Raw genomic sequence first — 25,991 nt, 5'->3', positions numbered from 1 at the left:
ATAAAACTGTGAAGGACCTCGGCGTTACTCTGGACCCTGATCTCTCTTTTGAAGAACATATCAAGACCATTTCGAGGACAGCTTTTTTCCATCTACGTAACATTGCAAAAATCTGAAACTTTCTGCATCATTCCAAAAATGATGCATAAAAATTAATCCATGCATTTGTCACTTCTAGGTTAGACTACTGCAATGCTCTATTTTCCGGCTACCCGGATAAAGCACTAAATACACTTCAGTTAGTGCTAAATACGGCTGCTAGAATCCTGACTAGAACCAAAAAATTTGATCATATTACTCTAGTGCTAGCCTCTCTACACTGGCTTCCTGTCAAAGCAAGGGCTGATTTCAAGGTTTTACTGCTAACCTACAAAGCATTACATGGGCTTGCTCCTACCTACCTCTCTGATTTGGTCCTGCCGTACATACCTACACGTACGCTACGGTCACAAGACGCAGGCCTCCTAATTGTCCCTAGAATTTCTAAGCAAACAGCTGGAGGCAGGGCTTTCTCCTATAGAGCTCCATTTTTATGGAACGGTCTGCCTACCCATGTCAGAGACGCAAACTCGGTCTCAACCTTTAAGTCTTTACTGAAGACTCATCTCTTCAGTGGGTCATATGATTGAGTGTAGTCTGGCCCAGGAGTGGGAAGGTGAACGGAAAGGTTCTGGAGCAACGAACCGCCCTTGCTGTCTCTGCCTGGCCGGTTCCCCTCTTTCCACTGGGATTCTCTGCCTCTAACCCTGTTACGGGGGCTGAGTCACTGGCTTGCTGGAGCTCTCTCATGCCGTCCCTGGGGGGGGTGCGTCACCTGTGTGGGTTGATTCACTGTTGTGGTCAGCCTGTCTGGGTTGGCGCCCCCCCCCTTGGGTTGTGCCGTGGCGGAGATCTTTGTGGGCTATACTCGGCCTTGTCTCAGGATGGTAAGTTGGTGGTTGAAGATATCCCTCTAGTGGTGTGGGGGCTGTGCTTTGGCAAAGTGGGTGGGGTTATATCCTTCCTGTTTGGCCATGTCCGGGGGTGTCCTCGGATGGGGCCACAGTGTCTCCTGACCCCTCCTGTCTCAGCCTCCAGTATTTATGCTGCAGTAGTTTATGTGTCGGGGCTAGGGTCAGTTTGTTATATCTGGAGTACTTCTCCTGTCCTATTCGGTGTCCTGTGTGAATCTAAGTGTGCGTTCTCTAATTCTCTCCTTCTCTCTTTCTTTCTCTCTCTCGGAGGACCTGAGCCCTAGGACCATGCCCCAGGACTACCTGACATGATGACTCCTTGCTGTCCCCAGTCCACCTGGCCATGCTGCTGCTCCAATTTCAACTGTTCTGCCTTACTATTATTCAACCATGCTGGTCATTTATGAACATTTGAACATCTTGGCCACGTTCTGTTATAATCTCCACCCGGCACAGCCAGAAGAGGACTGGCCACCCCACATATGCTCTCTCTAATTCTCTCTTTCTTTCTCTCTCTCGGAGGACCTGAGCCCTAGGACCGTGCCCCAGGACTACCTGACATGATGGCTCCTTGCTGTCCCCAGTCCACCTGACTGTGCTGCTGCTCCAGTTTCAACTGTTCTGCCTTATTATTATTCGACCATGCTGGTCATTTATGAACATTTGAACATCTTGGTCATGTTCTGTTATAATCTCTACCCGGCACAGCCAGAAGAGGACTGGCCACCCCACATAGCCTGGTTCCTCTCTAGGTTTCTTCCTAGGTTTTGGCCTTTCTCTGGAGTTTTTCCTAGCCACCGGGCTTTTACACCTGCATTGTTTGCTGTTTGGGGTTTTAGGCTGGGTTTCTGTACAGCACTTTGAGATATCAGCTGATGTACGAAGGGCTATATAAATACATTTGATTTGATTTGAGTGGAACAATATTCCACAGGCCACAATCTAAAGCCTGATAAACTCTATGCAAAGGAGATATGAAAGGCTGCATGAGGCAAATGGTCACACCAGATACTGACTGGTTTTCTGATCCACACCCCTACCTTTTTTTAAAGGTATATGTGACCAACAGATTAAATCTGTATTCCCAGTCATGTGAAATCCATAGATTAGGGCCTAATGGATTTATTTAAATAGTCTTATATGAACTGTAACTCAGTAAAATCAATTAAATTGTTACATGTTGTGTATAGATTTTTGTTCAGTATACAAACAGACAACAGCCACCTTTTCAACCACATACAGTACATTCTATCATATTTTGCATGACTGCTGAAAAACAGGTGCCACCCACAAGGAAGTGGTGAGGTGCACAAATTTACATGTCTCTTCAGAGTGCAAAGTTGAGAGGCTATAGTTCTTTTTTACGATTGGACACAATTTTAAAAAGGTTGCCTTGTCAATTTGTCGGTGTGATAGTTGTGTGGTGGAAAGGTATGCAGAGGGATATAGCTGGCTCTGCTGACTGGAAGTGTTGGAACAGTGAAACCCAACACTGGTTGACTTTCAGTTAAAAAAAACACCTGACCTCGGGCTCATAGGACAGTGGGATCGTGGTCAAGGTTGAAACTGCTAAACAAACTTAAAGTACTGCACACACTTTATTTATCTCCTATCTTAAAATCCTTGGTTCCTTTTTTAAATGGCCTTTACAAGAACATTGCGTAATTCAATTATAATGCAATGCAATATGCAACAAAGTTCATCTGAATAGAAACTGACAAAACCCTGGAAACGACCACATGTTTCAGAAATCATTATGACATCACATTTAAATATACATTTACAATCCACAGATTTCAGCTATAGTTCATCACTGCTCCCCCAACCAATTGATTCTTTATAATAATTGTACACCACAGCTCCCCTCCCCCACAGCACACTAGACCTGTTAAGTTTGTTACCCATCAGTACCTCTGTAACCCACTAGACCTGTTAAGTTTGTTACCCATCAGTACCTCTGTAACCCACTAGACCTGTTTTTATAGTTTCTGTTCGACCTTCCTAGAACCCAAGAAACATTCTACAAACTTCTTTGTCAAAAGTATCAAATCTCCGTAGGGCTCGTACACCATCTTTGCTGAACTGAATACACAGTAAAGCCAATATGTCAGAATACTTCAAATAGAAATATTGATGAAGGAAAGGAAGCTATTTTTGACCATTTATAAGGATAATTTCTCTATGAAAGGAATGCTTCTTTTACAGTAGTGAGACAGACAAGTACAGCAAGATACACACAACACCTGATGCCTCATATCCTTAATCTAAAGCACTTCAGCTTTGTGTCCTGCAGTAGAGACCACATGGTCCACATCTCGGTGGGATTCAGTTTGTGCACCAGCATGATCTCCCTGTAAATGCAGGGGTTGAAATGTGACACCACCTGATGGAACCCAAAGGTTCTGAAGCCAGAGTGGTGTGTCAGCGTCACATTAATCTTCTGCAGGCACATGCCCACAAAGACATCATCAATGGGGAAGAGGTCAGTGCTGGACACTGCCACTCCCAGGCTCAGCACAGTCTGACGTGACATCAGGTAGCCCCCACCGCCAGCGTATGGAGGATATGGCTTGTTGGGGTACATCTCCTCTGGTATGAAGTACTTCCATTGGTTGTGCCGGATTGGATAGGCTCTTGAAATTATGTCACCAGCGAAGAGTTGCTCAGAGGGCTCGTGGCCTTTAACATATTCAACCAGATTGCTTGTGTGAACAAAAACGTCATCGTCCCCTTTGAACACAAAGTGGGCCCACTGGCACTCCAAGGTGAACCAGTTCAGGAAGTGGACCTCCTTCAGGGTCAGGTTGAAAAAACTGTCCTCAAAATCCCATTGCAGGATGTCCCCAAACTGCCTGCTCTCCCACTCCAGTAGCTGCTGCAGCAGGAATCCCTGTATTCTGTCTAACGACTTACCTACTAAGAACAACAGTTTCACCCTTTTACCCTGAACATATCCCCTCTTTCCCCAAGTGCTCCGGAGCGCAATCCTGCGATCCACCTGGATGGCTGTGGACTTAATGGCCAGCAGGAGAAAAAGGTCATTCTCACAGGGTGTTGGAGACAGCAGGCGGGGGAATGTCCTGCAGTGTTTATACATGAGGAAGTTACGGTGGGGAGGTGGGACAGAGGACGGAATATTCTGCATGCTGTCATTGAGGGAGCACTTGAAAACATCCACAGTAGGCTGTGACAGCGGTGGTGTGGTGGAGGCAGAGGTGTTCCAATGCCAACCTGTGTGGTTCTTACGCCACACTCTGAGCTCTCCCCTATATGTTAGTGAGACATTGACGTCCATCGTCATAAAGATGACACCAATCAATGACACCAACGCAGTCCCAATAACAATGGACCATCTACTGAGGCGTAGGTTTCTGAAGAGGATCCTCATGGTTCTGAAAAGAATTGCAAGCACAATACGTTTTAGCAACAAGGAGAATTAGCACTGGTAGCCTATGGGCAATTCCACTGTAACAGAGTGACACTAAGACTAAAACATTTCACTTTAAAATGTAAGTCAAACAAATGATTGCAAAGTTAAGTAAACCATACAACTCTATGCACTTATATAACAATTTCCACTGAGAATTTTACAAAAACACCTTTTCTTGAAGAACAGTGCAGATGCAAAGTTTGGTATTACTGCGGAATTACTGCAGTCATTCAGTATGTACTGTATCTACTGGTATATGTAGTAGGCCTACATTAGACTACAAGCGGCAAACTTATATTGTCTCATACCAAAAGTAAACCATGTTTGTGGAATATGTAATGCTACATCCATAATCAAGTGGAAAGGTGGTACCAGTTGTGATGTTGGAAATACCAGTTGGATGCTAATTGTCCACAAGCTGTGTCAACCATAAACTACAATTACAGCTATTATGCTTGTAAACAAATCATAGTGTTCTAAAGCCATATTCTTAAATATTTTGTTTTGTTTTTTAATTTAACTGCCAAAAATGCTGTTATCAAGGTAATTTCCTGAGTGGGTGATGTCAGAGGTCAAAGTGTGAGAGAGGTTAGATGATAGAAGAAATTCCCACTTGGTTATGAACGCAACATTAGACCTAGGCTATGCTTAACAAGTGGCTGTCTATATTTGCATGAATTGGGAACAGTGGGTTAACTGCCTGTTCAGGGGCAGAACGACAGATTTGTAGCTGACAAGGTACAAATCTGTCGTTCTGCCCCTGAACAGGCAGTTAACCCACTGTTCCCAGGCCGTCATTGAAAATAAGAATATGTTCTTAACTGACTTGCCTGGTTAAATAAAGGTAAATTAAAATGTAAATTAGAGGCTCTATTCAATCCGCATCACAGAAGTTCAGCTTTACATCGTAATTTACATTTAAAGGCAATGTTCCCGCTTTAGCTGAGACTGCATTTGTTAAGAGCTGCATATGTCAGCCCTATTCTATCCTGTTGCAACACAATCTCACACTCAATTCATGCAAATATCTACAAAAAGTATTTCAGCAGATTGTGTGCGGCTTAGCACCATTATACAAGTATTAAGCAAAAACAAGCATAGACAACAGCATTGGCATTAATAAAACCTGGTTGATGAACAATATTGGGTTGTTAACACGTTTGTTTTATGTGGGACACATACAAAGGCTGCGTAAAAGAACATTTACCAAAATGCATTGCTCTAATAACTTTAAAAAGATTGCTTGGAAGTTTGCCCCCCAAAAAGCTATTTTCCTATAAATGAAGTCACACAAAAGTGTGTCTTTTCCTACGAATTATGTCGCACAGAAAATGTGTGTATTTTCACACAAAAATGCACGAAATCTGCTGAATTACCTTTTGTACATATTTGCACGAATTGAATGTGAGATTGTGTTGTTTATTTCGTAAGGCAATAACAGGGTGCATGAATGAGGCCAAACATGCAATTCCCACCAGTGGAGGCTGCAGAGGGGAGGACTGCTCATAATAATAGCTGGAATGGAGTAAATGGAATGGTATTTGAAACCATTCCAGCTATTCTATTCCAGCCATTAGCACAAGCCCGTCCTCCCAATTAAGGTGCCACCAACCTCCTGTGATTCCCATAGGCCTATAAAAAAGAAACAGGGTCCAAAACTCACTTGATTTAGTTACAATTTAAGTTTAGTTTAATTCTGATTTTCTTTTAAGAGCAAGATGGTTTGTGTGTTTTATAAACAGATACTGAAAAACCTCAATAATGTTCCAGCACTCAGGTGTAAAAAACTATTTGTCAATTATATACTAGTTACACTAGTTACTTTATACTAGACTGTATTTACTTATTATAAAACAAAGAAATACAATATAATGCGAGATTGATTAACTAATTAATTTATAATTTATCCTATCAAGCCCAAGATATTTGGTTTGTTTTCATTTTTTTATGCGCTTATTCAAACATTGTATTCTTAGCCATTAAAAAAAGAGTTTCAATACAACACTAATTAACTTACTTGATATTAAAAACAATGACGAAGAGACCATCAAAATAGTTGTAGCCTACTTAGGAAGTGAGTTTCAGAGAGAACTGAAGTGCTGTTCGACATTTACCACCATACAATCCTTAGCGGGAAGGATGCACGATCAATGTTTGAGCACCTGTTGTTGTAATACTCCGTTTATAATTTGCTTGATCCAGTTATAATTCTTTACAAATACTACCATATCCGCGTTTTTAAGAAGTTATGCTATTCGTCTAGAGAATCGTTGCGAATTGACTCAACTATTGTTACTAAATTCAAGTTACCTCGCTGTCCTGAAGAGAAGTTGCATTACATGTATTGTCACCGATTGATCCTATAACCTTGAAGGGCGTGCCTTGCGCGTTGGCATTTGGATAGTCTTCATTCCTTGTGACTTTTGTAGACTATGTCCAGTTACTGCTATTAGATCCATTAACTTTTGAAAATGGAATTTCCCAATATTTTGATATAGCTACTAGGAACATGAGGGACAACAAGGGTGCATTGTGTTATCATAAACTTGACCAATTTGAGTTCGTAATTGGTTTTAATCCCCAAATTTGTCATGCCAACTTTTTGTTTTTCTTTATACAAATAGCTAGGCTGATGGCTCATCATGGGTGAGCCAGGTGATGAGCTTCTGAGGCTGAATGCCATTTATGCAGATGCACAGTGAACTCCACAGTCATTGACTCGAACTGGTTTGGACTGGGAGCAGAGTTGTCGTCCATGCGGAAATCTGCCTGGCTTTCCTTCCATCCTTTTCCCTTACCTATAAGTATGAAGGGAAATATTTAATCTTATGAACAATTTATTTGCTACCATTTTACATGGAATTGTACATTTTTTCCCGTGCACTGTGTCCCTTGCACAAATATATTCTTCTCTAGAAACTAGCAAGGCTAAGGGATCCTATTTTTCATCCAGGTAAAACTGTCCAAAGAACAGATCAACACCTACACAGTTGCTATGTATTTTTGCTCACTTTTAGAGGGTGGTGCAACATTCTTCTGCCCCCCTGCACTGTCAGCACTTGACTTTGTTTTCTTGTCCTCCTTCTTCTTGTCATGTTTGGCTTTCTTACTTGGGTCCTGCAGAAAATTACAAAGCATGTCAGACATGTACAGTGCATTCGGAAAGTATTCAGACCTTCTTGACTTTTCCACATTTTGTTACGCTACATCCTTATTCTAAAATGGATTTAAGAGGATTTTTTATTCATCAATCTACACAAAATACCCCGTAATGACAAAGTAAAAACAGGTGTTTAGAAATGTTTGCAAATGTATAACATTTTTACTGAAATATGACATTTACATAAGTATTCAGAACCTTTACTCAGTACTTTGTTGAAGCACCTTTGGCAGCGATTACAACTTTGAGTCTTCTTGGGTATGATGCTACAAGCTTGGCACCTATATTTGGGGAGTTTTTCCCATTCTTCTTTGCAGATCCTCTCAAGTTCTGTCAGGTTGGATGGGGAGCATTGCTGCACAGCTATTTTCAGGTCTCTCCAGAGATGTTCAATCGGGTTCAAGACCGGGCTCTGGCTGGGCCACTCAAGGACATTGAGATTTGTCCCAAAGCCACTCCTGCGTTGTCTTGGCAGTGTGCTTAGGGTACAACACTGTTGGAAGGTGAACCTGCGCTCTGGAGCAGGTTTTCATCAAGGATCTCTCTGTACCTTGCTCCATTCATCTTTCCCTCAATCCTGACTAGTCTCCCGGTCCCTGCCGCTGAAAAACATCCCTACAGCATGATGCTACCACCACGCTTCACCGTAGGGATGGTTTTAGCCAGGTGATGAGCGGTGCCTAGTTTCCTCCAGACGTGACGCTTGGCATTCAGGCCAAAGAGTTCAATCTTGGCTTCATCAGACCAGAGAATCGGGTTTATGATGGTCTAAGAGTCCTTTGGCTGCCTTTTGGCAAAGTCCAAGCTGGCTATCGTGTGCCTTTTACTGAGGAGTGGCTTCGGTCTGGCCATTCTACCATAAAGGCCTGATTGGTGGAGTGCTGCAGAGATGGTTGTCCTTCTGGAAGGTTCTCCCATCTCCACAGAATAACTCGGGAGTTCTGTCAGAGTGAGCATCAGTTCTTGGTCACCTCCTTGACCAAGGCCCCTCTCCCCCGATTGCTCAATTTGGCCGGGTGGCCAGCTCTAGGGAGAGTCTTGTTGGTTCCAAACCTCTTCCATTTAAGAATGATGTAGGCCACTGTGATCTTGGTGACCTTTAATGCTGCAGACATGTTTTGGTACCCTTCCCCAGATCTGTGCCTCGACACAATCCTGTCTCAGAACTCTACGGACAATTCCTTCGACCTCATGGTTTGGTTTTTGCTCTGACATGCACTGTCAACTGTGAGTTGACCGTGCATGTCAACCCTCAGTTGCGACCAAACTGTGCTCAGTTTGGTCGGAAGGCCAGCTCTAGGCAGAGTCTGCGTAGTTCCATATTTTTGCAATTTCCTAATGATAGAGACCACTGTGTTCTTGGAAACTTTCAACACTCTAGAAATGGTTTTATACCCTTCTCCAGATATAAGACCACAAGCCTATCTCGGCGCTCTTTGGACAGTTCCTTTGACCTCATGGCTTGGTTTTTCCTTTAACATGCACTGCCAACTGTGGGACCTTATATAAACAGGTGTGTGCCTTTCCAAATCATGTCCAATCAATTGAATTTACCACAGGTGGACTCCAAGTTGTAGAAACATCTCAAGGATGATCAATGGAAATAGGATGCACCTGAGCTCAAGTTCGTGTCTCATAGCAAAGGGTCTGAATACTTATGTAAATAAGGTATTTCTGTTCTTTATACATTTGCACAACTTTCTAAAAACCTGTTTTTGCTTTGTCATTCTGGGGTATTGAGTGTAGGGAAAAAAAAACATTTAATCCATTTTAGAATATTGCTGTAACGTAACAAAATGTGGAAACGGTGAAGGGGTCTGAATACTTTCCGAATGCACTGTATAGGCCTATCTCTATTGACTAGAAGAGATTCATGACTCTTTATTTGCCTTGACCACAATTGTTTATTTCTGTCAAGATCTGTTATAGATCATTTACAAATGACAATGGGCAATTTCATGGTTCATTCCATGGTTATGTTTATTTTTAACACAGACTCAGATTTTTCAATTTAAAATGTATACCAAATCAAAACCATTGATTTCAACGTTTAACAAACCATAGAATTCTGTGTACAAGGTTTACTTTTAATACTTTCCACAGAAAATGTAACAAAAATACATTTACAGGAAGAACTCTGCAGATACAATGTTTGGTAACAGAATAAAACTGAAGGAGATTGTACCGTAATTCTGTTACCATACTTTGCATCTGCACAGTTTTTCCAGTAGACCTACATGTTTAATTTATTTACTGTGTAAATTGTTCAATGTAGTCTTTGTTCTATGTTTTTTTTGTTTAAAGTGAAAAATAAGTCTCAGCGTAATTCCAGTACTGTGGAATTTCCCCAATACTTTAATATAGATAATGTAGAGCAAAGGGCCTCTGTGGTCAACTTTGGCACATATTTTCACTTTGATAGTTGTACTTTGCTTGCAGAGAAAGAGGAGAGTCACAAGATACAGAGTACCTTGTCTCGGGGTGGCATGGCCCTGGTGCTTTGCTCTGTGAGCAGCACCCCAAGGTTGCACAGGGCATCAACTCTCTGATCACCAGACACCAGGTCCTGTAGTGGCACATGGATCGAGCCCAGGGTTCTTCTGATGGGAGTGTCCTGGACCAGGTCCATTATTGAGTCTTTCTTCTTCTTCTTGTCTTTTGATTTTTGGTTGGAACAAGTGTTGCTTGGTGATCGCACACACTGTCCAACAGACAAAATAATACTTATTTTGCGCTAGTCGTATCTGTTACCATAAATGCTTTCATAAAAGGTTTCCATTAGACATATCATGTGTTGGATTACTACATACTGTAAAAAGGCAGAGATAAATTGTCTGATGACTGAAATGGTAGATTACGTTGTCACAAATATAGATATTTGTAACAACGGATATAGCCCATTACAGATATAGCCCGTGGTTCACTCTACACCTGACTGCCCTTGACCAGCACAAAAACATCCTGTGGTATACGGCATTAGCATCAAATAGCCCCCGCGATATTCAACTTTTCAGGGAAGTTAGGAACCAATATACACAGGCAGTTGGGAAAGCAGAGGCTAGCTTTTGCAAACAGAAATTTGCAACCTGCAGCACAAACTCCAAAAAGTTCTGGGACACTGTAAAGTCCATGTAGAATAAGATCACCTCCTCCCAGCTGCCCACTGCATTGAGGCACTGCATTGAGGCACTGCATTGAGGCTAGGAAACACTGTCCACAATAATTGAGAATTTCAACAAGCATTTTTCTATGGCTGGCCATGTTTTCCACCTGGCTACACCTACCCTGGTCAACAGCCCTGCACTCCCACAGCAACTTGCCCAAGCATCCCCATTTCTTCTTAACCCAAATCCAGATAGCTGATGTTCTGAAAGAGCTGCAAAATCTGGACCCTACAAATCAGCTGGGCTGACAATCTGGACCCTCTCTTCCTAAAATTATCAGCCGAAATTGTTGCAACCCTTATTACTAGTATGTTCAAACTCTCTTTCGTATCGTCTGAGATCCCCAAAGATTGTAAAGCTGCCGCAGTCATCCCCCTCTTCAAAGGGGGAGACACTCTAGACCCAAACTGCTACAGACCTATATCTATCCTATCCTGCCTTTCTAAGGTCTTTGAAAGTCAAGTTAACAAACAGATCACCGACCATTTCGAATCCCACCATACCTTCTCCGCTATGCAATCTGGTTTCCGAGCTGGTCATGGGTGCACCTCACCCACCCTCAAGGTCCTAAACAATAACCGCCATAGACTCTGTCAATCACCACATTCTTATCGGCAGACTCAAAAGCCTTGGTTTCTCAAATGACTGCCTCACCTGGTTCACCAACTACTTCTCAGACAGAGTTCAGTGTGTCAAATCGGAGGGCCTGTTGTCCGGACCACTGGCAGTCTCTATGGGGGTGCCACAGGGTTAAATTCTCAGGCCAACTATTTTTTCTGTATACATCAATGATGTTGCTCTTGCTGTTGGTGATTCTCTGATCCACCTCTATGCAGGCAACACCATTCTGTATACAGTCGTATGAAAAAGTTTGGGTACCCCTCTGAGGCTGCATAATAATTGACTCTTTCATCACAGAAAATGATCACAGTGGCACGCCATTCATTTTCTAATAAAACCTGAGTACTGAGTCTAGAGGCTGTTATTTTAGCAAAAGGAGGCTCTACTAAATATTGATGTGATTTTTCTATTGGGGTGCCCAAATTGATGCACCTGTCTAATTTTGTTTTGATGCATATTGCACATTTTCTATGAATCCAATGAACCTCATTTCACTACTGAAATATTACTGTGTCCATCAGTTATTCGATAGATCAAAATGAAATTGCTGATCCAAACACCCAATTATTTATAAATGGAAATCGTCAGGGGTGCCCAAACTTTTTCATACGACTGTACTTCTGGCCCTTCTTTGGATACTGTGTTAACTAATCTCCAGACGAGCTTCAATGCCATACAACTCTTAAATGCAAGTAAAACTAAATGCATGCTCTTCAACCGATTGCTGCCCGCACCTGCCGCCCGTCCAGCATCACTACTCTGGACGGTTCTGACCTAGAATATGTGGACAACTACGAATACCTAGGTGTCTGGTTAGACTGTAAACTCTCCTTCCAGACTCACATTAAGCATCTCCAATCCAAAACTAAATCTAGAAGCGGCTTCCTATTTCACGACAAACCATCCTTCACTCATGCTGCCAAACATACCCTGGTAAAACTGACTATCCTGCCAATCCTTGACTTCAGCGATGTCATTTACTAAATAGCCTCCAACACTCTAGTCAGCAAAATGGATGTAGTCTATCACAGTGCCATCCGTTTTGTCACCAAAGCCCCCTATACTACCCACCACTGCGACCTGTACGCTCTCGTTGGCTGGCCCTCGTTTCATATTCATCGCCAAACCCACTGGCTTCAGGGCATCTATAAGACTTTGCTAGGTAAAGCCCTGCCTTATCTCAGCTCACTGGTCACCATAGCAACACCCAACCGTAGCACGCGCTCCAGCAAGTATATTTCACTGGTCACCCCCAAAGCCTTTCCTTCCAGTTCTCTGCTGCCAATGACTGAAACGAATTGCAAAAATCACTAAAGCTGGAGACCCATATCTCCCTCACTAACTTTAAGCACCAACTGTCAGAGCATCTCACAGATCACTGCACCTGTACATATCCCATCTGTAAACAGCCCATCCAACTACCTAATCCCCATACTGTTATTTATTTATTTGCTCCTTTGCACCCCATTATCTCTACTTGCACATTCATCTTCTGCACATCTATCACTCAGTGTTTAATTGCTAACTTGTAATTATTTCGCCTCTATGGCCTATTTATTGCCTTACCTCCCTTATCTTACCTCATTTGCACACACTGTTTATAGACATTTTTTCCTCTATTGTGTTATTGACTGTATGTTTGTTTATTCCATGTGTTACTCTGTGTTGTTGTTTGTGTTTCACTGCTTTGCTTTATCTTGGCCAGGTCCCAGTTGTAAATGAGAACTTATTCTTAACTAGCCTACCTGGTTAAATAAAGGTGAAATAAATATAAATAAAAACCATTTTAAAAAATGGACTTACTGGACGTGATCGTCAGATTAATGGTTATGCTTTTTTAATAGTGTATCTGAAAGATGTTTTCACACTACCGTGGCTTGTAAGTGATTGTAACCATTTAAAAAATGTGATGTACTGTAACTCGACCAGTTTGAGTGTCATGGAATTGAATTTCTCTCTCCCATTGTGTTAACCACAAACACGCAACAGCTACATAAAGTATGAGGAAGCAATAGCCTTCTACATGACTATGCTGAAAAACAGGTTATGGCATGTGATACGGTGTCCTAACAAGGAAACGTTTATCAGCTGTTAAGTGATATTATAAACCTCTCTGAAAAAATGACATGGTTGAGAACTGTTCCATCACCAGGACTGTTAAGGACTGTTAAATTGTGTAATCTTTTACCCAGAAGTCAAATTCTGGGGAAAGTTTGTGACTTCCATGAGAGATTACAAATTGTGTAACATCACCTCTTTCCCCCCTTTCTTTTCTGTTGTAGATTTGGTTATTGGCTGTTCTCCTGAAGGGGCAGGCCATGAGAGGACCTAAAAAAAGCCAAATAATAGTCAGATAACAATAACTCAATCCTCACAAGACATCCATGCATCAACCTGAACATAAATCTATGCATCTAGAGGACTCAGTATGTGGGTGTGGGAGAATGTGAGCTGTCTTTGTTTGCATGGGGTGGAGTGCCTATTTTGTTCTGTACCTTCTCCTCCTCCACAGTCAACCAGAGCCCACGAAGGACAAAGGACTTGAAGGACCCCAGGTCACCAACACTATGCACACTTGTGTGGTCATAGTCCATGGACTCTGCCCATGCCAGCTTATGTGTGCTGTTCATTATCACTGCAAAATGGGGGCAGTGAGAGAGAGAGAGAGAGAGAGAGAGAGAGAGAGAGAGAGAGAGAGAGAGAGAGAGAGAGAGAGAGAGAGAGAGAGAGAGAGAGAGAGAGAGAGAGAGAGAGAGAGAGAGAGAGAGAGAGAGAGAGAGAGAGAGAGACAAATAGTTGTTACTAACTAAAGACAGAGAGTGATTTTATAGATGACAGAGGATGAGATCAGTAAAAGCTCAGGTCAGGCGATGGAGGTTTCAAGAATCACCTAGTGGAATCAAATGAAAAGGCATCCTATGCACGGCCCTGCGTCCCTGTAATATTAATCTAGGGATAGTGTGAGATTTTGGTCATAATTTTCTACTTACCCAGAGTCAGATGAACTCATGGATAGTAGTTTTGTGTCTGTGCGTACAGTTTAAAGGTAGTTGAGCAAGCCATGCTAACTAGCATTATCGCAATGACTGGAAGTCTATCTTCACATCACAGGGCTTTCTGTAAAGCTTGTATTAAAATTGTAGGAAATACAACTCCTCTGAAAGTAAGAAAACAAGATTCAGTTAACATTTCTGGACAATATCCCTTTAATTAATGTTCCTTCGCCCTTAACAACTCTGCATAGTGTTCTCTGATACTTGGCAAAAGTAATCATGATCACACTACTTTCATTTATTGAAGAGAACCTGCAATATAGGAAGCCTTCTGCTCAGGAAGCCTTCTGCTCAGGAAGCCGTCTGTGTGGTGGTTAAAGTACTCATACCATTTGACACATTTTGTTGTGTTACAGTCTGAACATATATTTAATCCATTTTATTTTTCTTTCACCCATATACACACACTCAATACCCCATAATGACACAGTGAAAACATGTTTAGAATTTTTGGGATATTTATTGAAAATGAAATACAGAAATATCTCATATATACATACCCCTGAGTCAATACTTTGTAGAAGCACCTTTGGCGGCAATTAAAGTTTTGAGTAATCTTGGGTATGTATCAGCTTTGCACATCTGGATTTTGATATTTTGTCAAGCTCTGTGACGTTAGATAGGGTGCAACAATCGTCAAGTCTTTTCACAGATTTACAATGGGATTCACGTATGGGTTTTGGCTGGGCCACTCAAGGACTTTCACATTCTTATTCTGTAGCAATTACAGCATTGCTTTGGCTGTATGCTTGGGCTCATTGTCCTGTTGGAACATAAATCTTTGCCCCAGTCTAAATTTGTTTACACTATGAAGCAGGTTCTCATCAAGACTTTGTCTGTATTTGGCTCCATTCGTTGTTTCTTCTATCCTTACCAGTCCCTGCCGCTGAAAAGCATCCCCATAGCATGATACTGCCACCACCATGCTTCACTGTAGGGATGGTGTTCGTCGGGTGATGAGCTGTGCCTGGTTCTCTCCAGACATAGCACTTTGTATTCAGGCCAAAAGGTTCCATTTTTGTCTGTTTAATCGTTTGCCTTAAGATCTGAGAGTCTTTCACATGCCTTTTAACAAATTCCAGGCGTGCGGTCATGTGCCTTTTTCTCAGGAGTGGCTTCCATCTAGCCACTCTCCCATAAAGCCCAGATTGGTGAAGTGCTGTAGAGACATTTCCTTCTGGCAGGTTCTCCTATCTCGGCCAAGGAACTCTGTAGTTCTGTTAGAATGGTCATTGGGTTCTTGGTCACCTCCCTTACCAAGGTCCTTCTTTCCCATTTGCTCAGTTTGGTCGGAAGGCCAACATGCAGAGTCTGGGTAGTTCCATATTTTTTCAATTTCCTAATGATGGAGATCACTGTGTTCTTGGAAACTTTCAACACTCTAGAAATGGTTTTATACCCTTCTCCAGATATATGACCACAAGTCTATCTCGGTTATCTTTGGACAGTTCCTTGCACTTCATGGTATAGTTTCTGCTCTGACAGGCACTGTCAACTGTGGGACCTTATAGACAGGTGTGTTTCTTTATAAATCATGTCCAAATAATTGAATTGGCTACAGGTGGACTCTAATCAAGTTGAAGTGACATCTAGAGGATGATCAAAGGCTATTGGATGCACCCGAGCTCAATTTGGAGTGTCATAGCAAAAGGGTTTGAATACTTATGTAAATGAATTATTTCTGTATTTCATTTTCAACAAAGGATTTCAAAAAATATTTTTCACTTTGTCATTATAGGTTGTTGTGTGTAGATGGGTGAGAAAAAAAATCTGTTTAATTCATTTTGAATTCAGGCTGTAAAATGTGGAATAAGTCAAGGAGTATGAATACTTCACTGAAAGTTATTTACCATCAATGGAACAATGGTTAGTTTCCAAACTCTCCATTGTCCTGGCTGTGGTGTCTGGCATTGGAGTGTAGGTTGTTTCCTCCTCAGAGTTCTCTTTTGGTGTCTGATAGATGCCAACGATGCCCCCATCCATCTTCTCCCCCATGGGTGTCATTGGATCAGATGTGGATGCAGTGTCACTGCCAGCCTGCTGTGACCAATCAATAACTAGATTGTAATATGACAATCAATTAAGTTGAATGACTAAACAGAAAAATGGGATATCATGCCTTGTTGCCAGGGGGTGGTTGGCTGAGGAACTCATAGTTGACAAAGTAGCTGTAGCTGACCACAGGGAACTCAGGGGCACTCTCATCCACAGTCAGCAGTGGGTCCGGGACACCCCTGATCCTTCGCACTGTCACTGTTGCCATGGCCTGGTCCACTATCAGGTCTGTGGATGGAACATAACCATCTTACTCTTCAAAAGCAGGCTGATACATTTCCCCAAGTGAATTTATTTGGCCCCCCAAGTTTCATTATTTTACTTGTTGGACATAAAAGACTGTAAAAACACCAGCAAATCAGCTCCACGGGATTTCATTTTGGTAAATCTGTACCAAAATATTCCCACACTGTCACGACTCCTACCGAAGGAGGCTCCTCTTCCTGTTCGGGCGGTGCTCGGCGGTAGTCATCACCGGTTTACCAGCTGCCACCGATCCCTTTTCCCTTTTCTGTTGGTTTTGTATTATCAGTTGCACCTGTTTCTTGTTTAAATTTAGTTGGGCTATTTTAGCTAGTCGTCCCGCCTGCTCTTTGTGCGGGCTTATTTTTTCCCCACTGTGTGGTAGAGTGTTGGTAGCGTGTTTCATTTTGGGGTTTTCCCTCTGGACTTGTTAGGTCCTGGTTTTGGGTATCGTGTTTTTGCGCCCGTGAATTTTGGCTCGCACAATTTGCCCCGTGCCTAAATAAAGCACTACTCAGTACTTTCTGCCTCCTGCGCCTGATTCCGCACCCACTACACTTAAGTGCGTCACACACACGCATAATACAGAGATACAGTTGAAGTCGGAAGTTTACATACACTTAGGTTGGAGTCATTAAATCAAATTTTTCAACCACTCCACAAATTTCTTGTTAAACAAACTTTTGGCAATTCGGTTAGGACATCTACTGTGTGCATGACACAAGTCATTTTTCCAACAATTGTTTACAGACATATTATTTAACTTATTTAATCTCAGTGCCTCTTTGCTTGACATCATGGAAAATAAAAATAAATCAGCCAAGACCTCCACAAGTAGACCTCCACAGTTCTGGTTCATCCTTGGGAGCAATTTCCAAACACCTGAAGGTACCACGTTCATCTGTACAAACAATAGTACGCAAGTATAAACACCATGGGACCACAAAGCTGTCATTCCGCTCAGGAAGGAGACGTGTTTTGTCTCCTAGAGATGAACGTACTTTGATGCGAAACGTTTTAATCAATCCCAGAAAAACAGCAAAGGACCTTGTGAAGATGCTGAAGGAAACAGGTCCAAAAGTATCTATATCCACAATAAAACGAGTCCTATATCGACATAATCTGAAAGGCCACTCAGCAAGGAAGAAGCCACTGCTCCAAAACCGCCATAAAAAAAGTCAGACTACGGTTTGCTACGGCACATGGGGACAAAGTTCGTACTTTTGGGGTAAATGTCCTCTGGTCTGATGAAACAAAAATATAACTTTTTGGCCATAATGACCATTGTTATGTTTGGAGGAAAAAGGGGGAGGCTTGCAAGCCGAAGAACACCATCCCAAACGTGAAGCACGGGGGTGGAAGCATCATGTTGTGGCGGTGCTTTGCTGCAGGAGGGACTGGTGCACTTCACAAAATAGATGGCATCATGAGGAAACTATGTGGATATATTGAAGCAACATCTCAAGACATCAGTCAGGAAGTTAAAGCTTGGACGCAAGTGGATCTTCCAAATGGACAATGATCCCAAGCATACTTCCAATGTTGTGGCAACATGGTTTAAGGACAACAAAGTCAAGGTATTGGAGTCGCCATCACAAATCCCTGACCTCAATCCCATAGAATATTTGTGGTCAGAACTGAAAAAGCGAGCAAGGAGGCCTACAAACCTGACTCAGTTAAACCAGCTCTGTCAGGAAGAATGGGCCAAAATTCACCCAACTTATTGTGGGAATCTTGTGGAAGGCTACCCGAAACGTTTGACCCAAGTTAAGCAATTCAAAGGCAATGCTACCAAATACTAATTGAGTGTATGTAAACTTCTGACCCACTGGGAATGTGATGAAAGAAATAAAAGCTGAAATAAATCATTCTCTCTACTATTATTCTGACATTTCACATTCTTAAAATTAAGTGGTGATCCTAACTGACCTAAGACAGAGACTTTTAGCTAGGATTGAATGTCAGGAATTGGGAAAAACTGAATTTAATTGTATTTGGCTAAATTGTATATAAACTCCCGACTTCAACTGTATATAGTGCCTTCGGAAAGTATTCACACCCCTTGACTATTTCCACATTTTATTGTGTTAACAGCTTGAATTTAAAATAGTGTCAATTTAAATAGTGTCACTAGCTTACACACAATACCCCATAATGTCAAAGTGGAATTGTGTTTTTATACATTTTTACAAATGAATAACAAATGTAAAGCTGAAATGTCTTGAATCAATAAGTATTCAACCCCTTTGTTATGGCAAGTCTAAATAAGTTTAATGGTAAACATCTGATTAACAAGTCACATAATAAGTTGCATGACTCACTATGTATGCAATAATAGTGTTAAACATGATTTTTGATTGACTACTCCATACATGCAATTATCTGTAAGGTCCCTCAGTCAAGCAGTGAATATCAAACACAGATTCAACCACAAAAACAGGGAGGTTTTCCTATGCCTCGCAAAGAAGGGCATCTATTGGTAGATGGCTAAAACTTCAAGTTATTCAATACACTTTGGGTGGTGTATCAATATCCCCAGTCACTACAAAGATACTGGCCTCCTTCCTAACTCAGTTGCCGAAGAGGAAGGAAACCACTCAGATTTCACTATGAGGCCAATGGTGACTTTAAAACAGTAACAGACATTAATGGCTGTGATAGGAGAAAACTGAGGATGGATAAACAACCTTGTATTTACTCCACAATACTAACCTAAATGATAGAGTGAAAAGAAGGAAGCCTGTACAGAATTCAAATATCCCAAAACACATATTTTGCTATAAGGCACAAAAGTAAAACTGCAAAATAAATGAACGTTATGTCCTACGGCAATCCAACAGATCACTGAGTACCACTCTTCATATTTTCTAGCATAGTGGTGGCTGCATCATGTTATGGCTATGCTTGTCATCGGCAAGGACTAAGAAGTTTTTTTTTTTTTTTTTTTTAAACGGAATAGAGCTAAGCACAGGCAAAATCCTAGAGGAAAACCTGGTTCAGTCTGCTTTCCAACAGACACTGGGAGACAAATTCACCTTCCAGCAAGACAATAAACTAAAACACAAGGCCAAATAAACACTGGAGTTGCTTACCAAGATGATATTGAATGTTCCTGAGTGGCCTAGTTACAGTTTTGACATAAATCGGCTTGAAACTCTATGGCAAGACTTGAAAATGGCTGTCAAGCAATGATCAACAACCAACTTGACAGAACTTGAATATTTTTCTTTAGAATAATGTGCGAATATTGTACAATCCAGTTGTTCAAATCTCTTCGGGACTTACCCAAGAAGACTAACATGTATTGACTAACATGTCTTGATTCGGGGTGTGAATACTAATGTAAATGAGACATTTCTTTATTTCATTTTCAAACATTTCTAAAACCCTGTTTTCACTTTGTCATAATGTGTTATTGTGTGTAGATGGGTGAGAAAAAAATATATTTAAACTCAGGCTGTAATCTCTTTTGAATTCAGGCTGTAACACAGCAAAATGTCAAATAAGTAAAGCGGTATGCATACTTTCTGAAGGCACTGTATGTGATCGGATGAATCTAGTTGATTTTCTGGCTATGGTACTTGGCTCTCATTGATGATGAAATGCACAGGCCTAACAGAGTGATGAGAACACAAGCAACTGCTGGGAAATGCTAAGATAAAGAGGAAGAAGATAATAACCGGTTTAGTGAGTAGAATGCTCTTTCAATAATCACTGTAAGGCAGGCTCCTTCAATATGAAAATACACTATGTGTCCACATCATTGAACAGGTAAGGGGTGCTGATTCAGTCCAATCAGATCAACTATTATTTACAACTGCCAGGTCGCAGTTGTAAATGAAAACTTGTTCTCAACAGCCATACCTGGTTAAATAAAGGTGAAATAAAAAAATAAAAAATAACAATCTAGTTTGATTAGTGCATTGTTAGGTCAGGTGGAGTCACTACTACACAACGCTCATCCCTCAACCGATCAGCGCAGACGTAGTAGTCACACTATATAATGTAAGACAATGGTGATAGTGTGGTGATTGATAGCTTAACCTCTCATCTTGGCCAGGCCTTCAAAGCGATGGTGATCCTCCGGTGTAACCCGTGTGGCGTCCAGGTAGAACAGCCTCGGGAGACTGTCCAGGATGAAGCCTGGGTAGGAAGGGGTGAAGGTAAGGGGGTTGCCCTCCAGCACCAAGGTCCTCAGGCAAGGCAGGGTGACCAGGGCATCCACTAGGGCCCGCTGTCCTTGGAAGCCAGACCAGCTCAGGTCCAGAGATACCAGCTGTGGCCTGAAGAGGGAGACAGCATGCAAGGGCTGAGCTGACAGCTGGTGAGAGGAAGCTGTGGAACTGCCTCTGTATGTATGGGATCTGCCTTTTCATCACTTATAACAATGTTTGATTGACCAATCAAACAACCTGAACAGCCATGGTAAAAAAAAAGTATGTTTCTCATATTGGGACTAGATGGTATAGCAACTAAGTAAATATACATGATATAGCTAGTTCATATTTTTTATGAAAATAGTATTTTAGTAACTATAATATGTTGTGGCCCTAATAGATGGGCGGCAGGTAGGTTTCGGGTACAGCGTTGGACCAGTAACCAAAAGGTACAAATCTGTCGTTCTGAGCAAGGCTGTTAACACACTGTTCCCTGGGCGCCTCTCCGATTCAGAGGGGTTTGGTTAAATGTGGAAGACAAATTTCAGTTGAATTCATTCAGTTGTACAACTGACTAAGATCCTCTGTTTCACCTGCAAAGGTTACTTTTGTTAGAACTTATATTTTATTATTTTATGATGTGCATAACTTTCTTACTTGAATTGAAAAGCGCTATACAATGAAAGTTAATATTATACATATGACTGCTAAGGAATGTAATGTCACCTGCTGTTGTCACCTGCTGGTGATTGTGAGCAAGTGCAGATGAGTATTGAACTTGTACTGCTTGTCACTTGCCCTGTGTGTGAGCACTTACCATAGAGTTCCAGTGAGGTACTGGATGTCTGCGGGGGAACCCAGCCTGTTGCAGCCCAGACCCAGATGCTGAAGGCAGGGTAGAGGCTGGCTGCTAAGACCTTTAAGGCTGGAAACCTGGTTGGCGTAGAGCTCCAAAACCTTTCAAACGAACGCATACAATGCATTTAATTGAAGGACTGTGCAGTGATATCAAAGACGATCACTATATGCATCAGAGTGTTCATAAAACATCCCAATGATATTACAAGTTACCCTACCAATGCCATGAATCATAGAAAAAGTAATATGGCCTACTTGTTTGAATGTTTTTAGTGATACATCACACCAACATCTGTGAATTTTCTAATCAATTTGACCAAACCCTAGATTCATGTCCACATCCTAGCTCAACCCTAACCCTAACCCACCCTAGCTTCATGTCCACATCCTAGCTCAACCCTAACCCTAACCCACCCTAGCTTCATCTCCACATCCTGGCTCAACCCTAACCCTAATCCACCCTAGCTTCATCTCCACATCCTGGCTCAACCCTAACCCTAACCCACCCTAGCTTCATCTCCACATACTGGCTCAACCCTAACCCTAACCCACCCTAGCTTCATGTCCACATCCTGGCTCAACCCTAACCCTGACCCACCCTAGCTTCATGTCCACATCCTGGCTCAACCCTAACCCTAACCCACCCTAGCTTCATCTCCACATCCTGGCTCAACCCTAACCCTAACCCACCCTAGCTGCATGTCCACATCCTGGTTCAACCCTAACCCTAACCCACCCTAGCTTCATCTCCACATCCTGGCTCAACCCTAACCCTAACCCACCCTAGCTTCATCTCCACATCCTGGCTCAACCCTAACCCTAACCCACCCTAGCTTCATCTCCACATCCTGGCTCAACCCTAACCCTAACCCACCCTAGCTTCATCTCCACATCCTGGCTCAACCCTAACCCTAACCCACCCTAGCTTCATCTCCACATCCTGGCTCAACCCTAACCCTAACCCACCCTAGCTTCATCTCCACATCCTGGCTCAACCCTAACCCTAACCCACCCTAGCTTCATCTCCACATCCTGGCTCAACCCTAACCCTAACCCACCCTAGCTTCATCTCCACATCCTGGCTCAACCCTAACCCTAACCCACCCTAGCTGCATGTCCACATCCTGGCTCAACCCTAACCCTAACCCACCCTAGCTTCATCTCCACATCCTGGCTCAACCCTAACCCTAACCCACCCTAGCTTCATCTCCACATCCTGGCTCAACCCTAACCCTAACCCACCCTAGCTTCATCTCCACATCCTGGCTCAACCCTAACCCTAACCCACCCTAGCTTCATCTCCACATCCTGGCTCAACCCTAACCCTAACCCACCCTAGCTTCATCTCCACATCCTGGCTCAACCCTAACCCTAACCCACCCTAGCTTCATCTCCACATCCTGGCTCAACCCTAACCCTAACCCACCCTAGCTTCATCTCCACATCCTGGCTCAACCCTAACCCTAACCCACCCTAGCTTCATCTCCACATCCTGGCTCAACCCTAACCCTAACCCACCCTAGCTGCATCTCCACATCCTGGCTCAACCCTAACCCTAACCCACCCTAGCTTCATCTCCACATCCTGGCTCAACCCTAACCCTAACCCACCCTAGCTTCATCTCCACATCCTGGCTCAACCCTAACCCTAACCCACCCTAGCTTCATCTCCACATCCTGGCTCAACCCCAACCCTAACCCACCCTAGCTTCATCTCCACATCCTGGCTCAACCCTAACCCTAACCCACCCTAGCTTCATCTCCACATCCTGGCTCAATCCCAACTCCACAGAATCATTCCTCCTACTATAGTTCAGTGCAGACGAACGGTGCTCTAAGTGTCCATGTGGTGGGATTCAATGAGACATGGGTTGATGTGCCACAGCCCCTCCTCTCCCTGTGTTGTGTGACTCACTTGTAAAGTGCAGGGCAGGTACTCTGCTTGTAGTTCAGAAATTGTGTTGGCACTCAGCACTAACTCTCTTAGATTGGAGAACCTGAGCACGCCATCATCGACAATGGAGACCTGATGCACACAAAAAGACCCATTCACTGACAGTATGAATTCACATTCAAATAGATAGGAACATATGGGGGAGGGTTTTCCTCTATATAGCTGGTCTTTTCCTGAAAATGCGAGACAACACTGCTGGGACTTATCAAATAATGCATTCATCCGACATTGGTTTTCGTATGCAATCAACCTTGTGCCTGTCCTGCTCAAAGTGATGGCACGTCTTACTATAATTGCCGATTACTGTACAAAATAAAATGTTGGATGAATTGTTTATTTCAGCAGGACAGGTATATAAAGGCTGGTAATATAAATTGGAGCCAAAAGATTGCTCAACAAATGAATCAAGGCTTGTGAGCATTGGCTAGCAGACAGCTAAGATACTCACACCCTTGTCTACAATACGTAGGGTGTTGAAGTGGCTGAATATGAAGTTGCCATGGAGAAGTTCAGGTGTTCGCACAGATAGCTCTCTCAGGGTTCGGGCTTGGGGGCTCCATGACCCCTCATGTTGCCATGGGGACAGTGGACTGGTCAAGTGCTCCATAAGGGCCTCCTCCTCCTCCTTGGCTGCACCTTCTCTCCCCTCGTCCTGCTCGCTGTAGCCCCAACTCTGTTCCTCAAAGATACTCCCTCTGGATTTGCTCTAAACACAACAGCACAGGAACATGCCGTTGAGGTAAAAAGCATTTCACTTCTGTTAATCAATGGTATTTTGGACCACCTCATTCATATCCACTACTTGTACATGAAAAGAGTAGGAAACCACCAAGAGGTGACCTTGCTCGATGGATGGCACCATCAAGAGCCATGTACTATGTATATACAGTGGGGCAAAAAAGTATTTAGTCAGCCACCAATTGTGCAAGTTCTCCCACTTAAAAAGATGAGAAAGGCTGTCATTTTCATCATAGGTACACTTCAACTATGACAGACAAAATGAGGGAAAAAAATCCAGAAAATCACATTGTAGGATTTTTTATGAATTTATTTGCAAACTATGGTGGAAAATATGTATTTGGTCACCTACAAACAAGCAAGATTTCTGGCTCTCACAGACCTGTAACTTCTTCTTTAAGAGGCTCCTCTGTCCTCCACTCGTTACCTGTATTAATGGCACCTGTTTGAACTTGTTATTAGTATAAAAGATACCTGTCCACAACCTCAAACAGTCACAACCTCAAACTTGAGGTACACCAATTTGCAAATAAATTCATTAAAAATCCTACAATGTGATTTTCTGGATTTTTTCCTAATTTTGTCTGTCATAGTTGAAGTGTACCTATGATGAAAATTACAGGCCTCTCTCATCTTTTTAAGTGGGAGAACTTGCACAATTGGTGGCTGACTAAATACCTTTTTGCCCCACTGTATATATAGCTCTGGCACCATTCATTCCATTACATTGAGACTTTGGGATCATTGAGTGAAATCACACAAGTTTGTCTGCCCTCTTTTCTGATCTGATGTGTGGCCAAAAAAGCTTAATGTGGACTCACCCAACAGCCATGTCCACATGGAAAGTCCTTCAGACAGAGGCTACGAAGCTGCTCCTCCACAGCCAAAGAAAGTGTCCGAGAGCCCATTCTAAAGGATTAGGGTTGTAGATAAAGAAAACAATAACAGACTCATTAAAGGGAAAGTCAATCCCATAAAATGGTATGAGAGCCACAATATCAAACTAATTTACTTTTGAGTTTTTGGTAGAGTTTTTTCAAGGCCCTGTTGCTTGTTAACAATCGAGTGGCTGCATTTGGCTGTGGATCCTTCTGAAAGGTTGCCTGGCAACAGTTGACAGAACACATACCAGAGATCTACATTACACCACTTTCCTGTTGTGGGAAGGTACGGTGGCAAGAAACAGTATGTAAACCCTTTGGCATTACCTGGATTACTGCATAAATTGGTCATAAAATTTTATTTTCATATAAGTCACAACAATAGATCACCACAGTCTGCTTAAACTAATAAACACACAAACAATTATACATGTTCATGTCTTTATTTACCACACTTTGAAAACATTTACAGTGCAGGGTGGAAAAAGTATGTGAACCCTTGGATTTAATAACTGGTTGATCACATTTTGGCAGCAATAACCTCAACCAAACATTTTCTGTAGTTGCGAATCAGACCTGCACAACGGTCAGGAAGAATTTTGGACCAGTCCTCTTTACATAACTGTTTCAGTTCAGCAATATTATTGGGATGTCTGGTATGAACTGCTCGAGGTCATGCCACAGCATCTCAAATCGGGTTGAGGTCAGGACTGTGCCACTCCAGA

General features: G+C 42.4%; 3 protein-coding genes across 3 annotated transcripts; all 3 read right to left on the bottom strand.

Moving 5' to 3' along the window:
• Nucleotides 1-2,146: 2,146 nt before the first annotated feature.
• Nucleotides 2,147-5,078, bottom strand: LOC124036328 (N-acetyllactosaminide beta-1,3-N-acetylglucosaminyltransferase 4-like). The gene has a single exon (XM_046350768.1). It carries the CDS (start codon nt 4,339-4,341, stop codon nt 3,205-3,207), a length of 1,137 nt encoding a protein of 378 aa, XP_046206724.1. The 5' UTR covers nt 4,342-5,078; the 3' UTR covers nt 2,147-3,204.
• LOC124036330 lies at nt 4,215-16,385 on the bottom strand. The gene is made up of 7 exons (XM_046350772.1): nt 16,232-16,385; nt 13,824-13,963; nt 13,582-13,656; nt 10,014-10,244; nt 7,395-7,500; nt 6,401-7,181; nt 4,215-4,345 (listed from the first exon to the last, which is right to left on the bottom strand). The coding sequence occupies exons 1-6, from the start codon at nt 16,383-16,385 to the stop codon at nt 7,024-7,026; spliced, it is 864 nt and encodes a 287-aa protein (XP_046206728.1). The 3' UTR covers nt 4,215-4,345; nt 6,401-7,023.
• Nucleotides 16,386-16,494: 109 nt separating this feature from the next.
• On the bottom strand, nt 16,495-25,461 carry LOC124036329 (leucine-rich repeat-containing protein 43-like). Its single transcript, XM_046350771.1, has 6 exons — nt 25,207-25,461; nt 24,096-24,353; nt 23,609-23,719; nt 21,654-21,793; nt 20,724-20,962; nt 16,495-16,664 (listed from the first exon to the last, which is right to left on the bottom strand). The coding sequence occupies exons 1-6, from the start codon at nt 25,291-25,293 to the stop codon at nt 16,495-16,497; spliced, it is 1,005 nt and encodes a 334-aa protein (XP_046206727.1). The 5' UTR covers nt 25,294-25,461.
• Nucleotides 25,462-25,991: the final 530 nt, after the last annotated feature.

Source organism: Oncorhynchus gorbuscha, linkage group LG05 (assembly GCF_021184085.1).
Source record: "Oncorhynchus gorbuscha isolate QuinsamMale2020 ecotype Even-year linkage group LG05, OgorEven_v1.0, whole genome shotgun sequence".
NCBI lineage: Eukaryota > Metazoa > Chordata > Actinopteri > Salmoniformes > Salmonidae > Oncorhynchus > Oncorhynchus gorbuscha.
Note: the sequence above shows the minus strand (reverse complement) of the source record. Positions and strands in the feature narration are given on the sequence as shown.